The sequence below is a fragment of the Elephantulus edwardii genome, unplaced genomic scaffold (assembly GCF_000299155.1).
Source record: "Elephantulus edwardii isolate Elephantulus edwardi_28Jun2011 unplaced genomic scaffold, EleEdw1.0 scaffold00269, whole genome shotgun sequence".
Taxonomy (NCBI): domain Eukaryota; kingdom Metazoa; phylum Chordata; class Mammalia; order Macroscelidea; family Macroscelididae; genus Elephantulus; species Elephantulus edwardii.
The window spans coordinates 2,111,207-2,115,367 of record NW_006400019.1 but is presented as its reverse complement, the minus strand read 5'-3'; the positions used below and the strand labels follow the sequence as shown (position 1 = coordinate 2,115,367).

The 4,161-nt window shown below is 59.6% G+C and overlaps 1 protein-coding gene across 1 annotated transcript; it reads left to right on the top strand.

The window, feature by feature from the left end:
• The first annotated feature begins 554 nt into the window (after nt 1–554).
• LOC102850820 (paraneoplastic antigen-like protein 5-like) lies at nt 555–1,856 on the top strand. Its single transcript, XM_006899992.1, has one exon. It carries the CDS (start codon nt 555–557, stop codon nt 1,854–1,856), a length of 1,302 nt encoding a protein of 433 aa, XP_006900054.1.
• The last annotated feature ends 2,305 nt before the right edge of the window (nt 1,857–4,161 follow it).

Here is a 4,161-nt window from a genome sequence, read left to right as displayed (position 1 = left end):
GATGCTTCATTGGTCCAGGGCCAGTGACATCACCTGTTGCTCCTCAAGGGCCTTGCCCTCACCATGTGACACTCCGCTGCAACAGAAACCCCTGGTCCACACTGTTCACTGTATCCATGGCAACGTACAGCTTGTCACCGCTTCTCACACCCACCAGCCTCATTGCGTTTCTCAGGGCTCCAGCCATCTTTCTCAGTTGGCAGATATTTGCTGACAGAAGCCCAGTACCTTGGGCGACCAGCTCGAACTGCTTCCTTGCCTGGGTACTCTTAACAGTGCCTCAACCATCCTGACCGTGGCTTTTCCTCTACAGGTACCTACAGCATTGGCATTCTCAGGTACTGAGGAGTGACACACAACGGGAGAAGGTCAGCAGATGGGGTTGTGGCAGGGGAGCTGGGCCTTGGGACCCCTGGGAAACAGGAGCCAAGCCCTTGCATGTGGGACGGGGCAGGCAGGAGCTAATGAGGCCTCTTGTTTGGATTCACAGGCTCTGTCTTCACTCCTGCATTGGTCTGATTCTGCTGAGCCCTTGTCTTGGTTCAGTGCTAGCCATGGCTGTTACCCTGCTTGAAGATTGGAGCAAGGGGATGGACCTTGACCCCAGGAAAGCCCTGCTGATTGTGGGCATCCCGGTCGAGTGCACGGAGGCTGAGATTAAGGAGACAGTGAAGGCAGGCCTGCAGGCCGTGTGCTCCTACAAAGTGGTGGGCAGAATGTTTAGAAGGGAAGACAGTGCCAAGGCTGTCTTCCTTGAGCTGGTGGAGCCTGTTAACTACACCACAATGCCCAGCCACATCCTGGGCAGAGGAGGCACCTGGGAGGTGGTGGTGGAACCACGCAACCCAGATGATGAGTTCCTCAGCAAACTGAACTACTTCCTAAAAGATGAAGGCCGACGCATGGTGGACGTGGCCAAAACCCTGGGCTATGGCGGCTCTCCAGGTGCTGCCTCTGAGGGCAGGGAGCCTGAAGCTTTGGGCTCAGGGGCGGCCCCAGGTTTGCAGCCTCTGAAGGAAAGCATGTGGTACCGAAAACTCTCTTTGTTTTCGGGCAATGCTTTCTTGGCACCTGACGAGGAGACCTTTGAGGTCTGGATAGAGCAAGTCACTGAAATGGTGCAGCTCTGGCAGGTGTCCGAGGTAGAGAAGCGCCGGCGGCTGCTGGAGAGCCTGCGTGGCCCTGCACTGTCCATCATGCGCGTGCTGCGTGCCAACAACGATGCCATTACAGTGGAGGAGTGTCTGGACGCCCTGGTGCAGATCTTTGGCAGCAAGGAGGACAGCCGCACCTCCCAGTTCCGCTTCCTGCAGGCCTGCCAGAAGGCTGGGGAGAAGGTCTCGGCCTTCCTGCTCCGCTTGGAGCCCCTACTGCAGAAGGCTGTGCGCCACAGCCCCATGTCAGCACGCAACGCTGACAGCATCCGCCTGAAGCACATCCTGACTCGGGCCTCCATGACCACCGCGCTGCGCGGCAAGTTGGACATCCTCAACCAGCGGGGCTGTCCCCCCACCTTCCTGGAGTTGATGAAGCTCATCCGAGATGAGGAGGAGTGGGAGGTCACCATGGCAGTGACCAGGGAGAAGCTGAAGCACTCAGGAAAGAGCCACAAGGGTTCGAGCAGGCAGGTGAATTTGGAAATCCACGATCCTGCACCCCAGGCCCCCATGCTCACTGGGACTCTAGTAGAGAATAGCACCCAGACCTCCCAAGAAGACACTTCCCTGGCACTCAAGCGCAGGCGCCTATCAGACCCCAAAGTCAGCATGGATGACGGGCAGCCCCTGCATCTCAGGCCAGAGCAGCAGCCGGGAAACGGAGTCAGGGCTGGGGCCGTGAGCCACCTCAAGCCCTGAACACCATAGGCTCACAAGACCAAGGGAGTCCACAGAGCAGGCAGCAGAGTGGGGAGTGGGGGAGGCGTGGGTACAGAGCAGGGGGCAGCACACGAGCCATGACCAGGCCCCCTGGCCCATGGCCAGCAGGACAAGCCTGCACTGACCAGAACAGGGCACAGAAGAGGAGGAGGAGCCAGAGACCCTTGGCCAGGGAAAAGGCTGGAGCGAAGGATAGGGTACCTGGCATCTGGACGAAATGCTCAGAAATGGGACTCAGCCCCTCTGTGAGAATACCCCCTAACACCCACCTTGAGAGCTCTGAGCTGGGGATGATCACTGGCCGTCAGGAGGTGGGGTCTCTACAGGAGCCAGCCTTCAGGCCACCCAGGCCGGAAGGAGATGAGCATAGCCAAGATGGGACACCCCGGAGGGGAAGTCGCAGGGTGCAGCCCATAATCAGGATCCTCTACACCACCCTAGGAGAGCCCCAGGAGGGCAGCACTCTGGAGCCCCTGCGCCCCTGAGGGCGTTCACCCCCGGACCCCACTGGAGCCAACATCTGCAAGCAAGTGACCTCCGGGGGGCTTCCAGCCTGGGGGTGTGGGTGCAGCTGGATGGGGAGGGGACTTGGATTGCACACGTCTTTGTGCAGGGCCTCTGAGGACAGGAACAGACAGCTGAGACCCAGTCAGCCAGACCTCGTGGCCTCACCACGCAGCCCACAACCGCACCACTGCTATGATCAGGCAGACTACGTGGAGGGAACTCCTATAATGACCCTTGCGCTGGGCTGCTTGCTGCCCACACGCCTTCTGCCTGCATATCTCTGTAGACTCTTAGTTGTGCATTCTGACCAACTGTCCCTCTTGTGTATGTCCTCACCCAAACACTTCTTCACGGGAAAGCCCAGCCCAGTCTGTGAAGACAGTGGGGAGGCTGGATGCAGGAGGGACGGCCCTCGTCCTGAGTGAGACCTGGACGGCAGGGTGGACCTTGGACTGGGTGGGCTCCAGGGAGCCCTTGGGGACTGTTGGAAGCTCCACCCCAGCTATTTGTGACTCATTTTCTTGACATGGTGATGCTACTTGCTATGTTTTTCGGTGTCATTCTGTCCTTGTCCAGTGGGACTAGAAGGCAGGCTCCACCCTGGTGTGGGGTCTGCAGAGGAGTCCCATCAAATATGTAGGCTTTGCCAAGGTTGTTGTTATCAAAGACTCAGATCCTGGGCCCCAAGGGAAAAAGACGGAGTGGGGCAGCTTAGAGGAGGGAGGATGGGGTCTCTGAGGGTGACTGTGTGGCGCCTTTGCTGGGGCTCCATTCTTCCAACAGTTGTAGTTTTGTGTTTCTGTTGAATAAATCTCTTTGAGTGTTTCTGGGAGTCTGGTCTCTGTCCCTGCTGTGGGCGCCCCAGGGGAGGGGAAGGTGAGGGGACCGTGGAGGGCACCTATCAGGATTCACCCGTGCCGAGGTACCACCGACAGAAGCCAGCTGGCTGTCTGATGCCGACTGCCGGCAGGACAGGACAAGCTTCCTCGTCGCCGCTGGACACAAGGAGAGCCGCCTGGTGACCGAGTCCTGGCCCGGTGGAGGGGGCAGGAGGGCGACTTTCTCACCATGTCTGCACAGGTCCTTCGGAGGACTTGGCACCAAGCAGGGGTGTCCCTGGAGAGCCTTCAGGGGGCCAACGTGAGCAGCCCTGGGTGCAGGGCCCAGCCATCCCCAGGAGGCCCGCCCTCAGCATGGTGGCCTCCGGGAGGGTCAGGAGGTGGGGGTCAGTCTGTGGTGAGAGATGGGAGCTGGACCGGCCGTGGTTTCTGTCCTCAAGCAGCCCTGGACCCCTTCTCAGGGGACAGCAGTGCACATCTGGGTGAGGAAGCCTGGACATGCAGAGGGCAGCACAGGACATAGGAAGTGGGGGTCCGTGGGCAGGTCTGCAGGCTCCAGGGTTCCAGGGCCTTGGCCTGGTGTTCTCAGGACACGTGAAGGATGTGACTGAGATGGTCCGTGCCACCTGCTCAGGTCCCAAACCCCCTGAGGACACGGAGCTTGCCTTGGGAGCGGGAGAGGAGGACGGGGCAGAGAGGGCCCCCTGAACACCCCTGTGGCCACCAAGGTCTGAGTAGCTCCTGGCTTGTCCCTTTGTTAGGGACCACTGTGTGTGGTGATTCCCCACCACAGGACGGTGTGTGTGTGTGTGGATGTGATTGTCTCTGTGTCCTGCAAGGGGACAGTGAGGAGGTCAAGCTTGGGAAATAAGGCCTGTAGTTAGAGCCCAGTCTCAGTCCCGATGCCCAGCTGCCCGCTCTGGCTCTAGGGCCTTTCC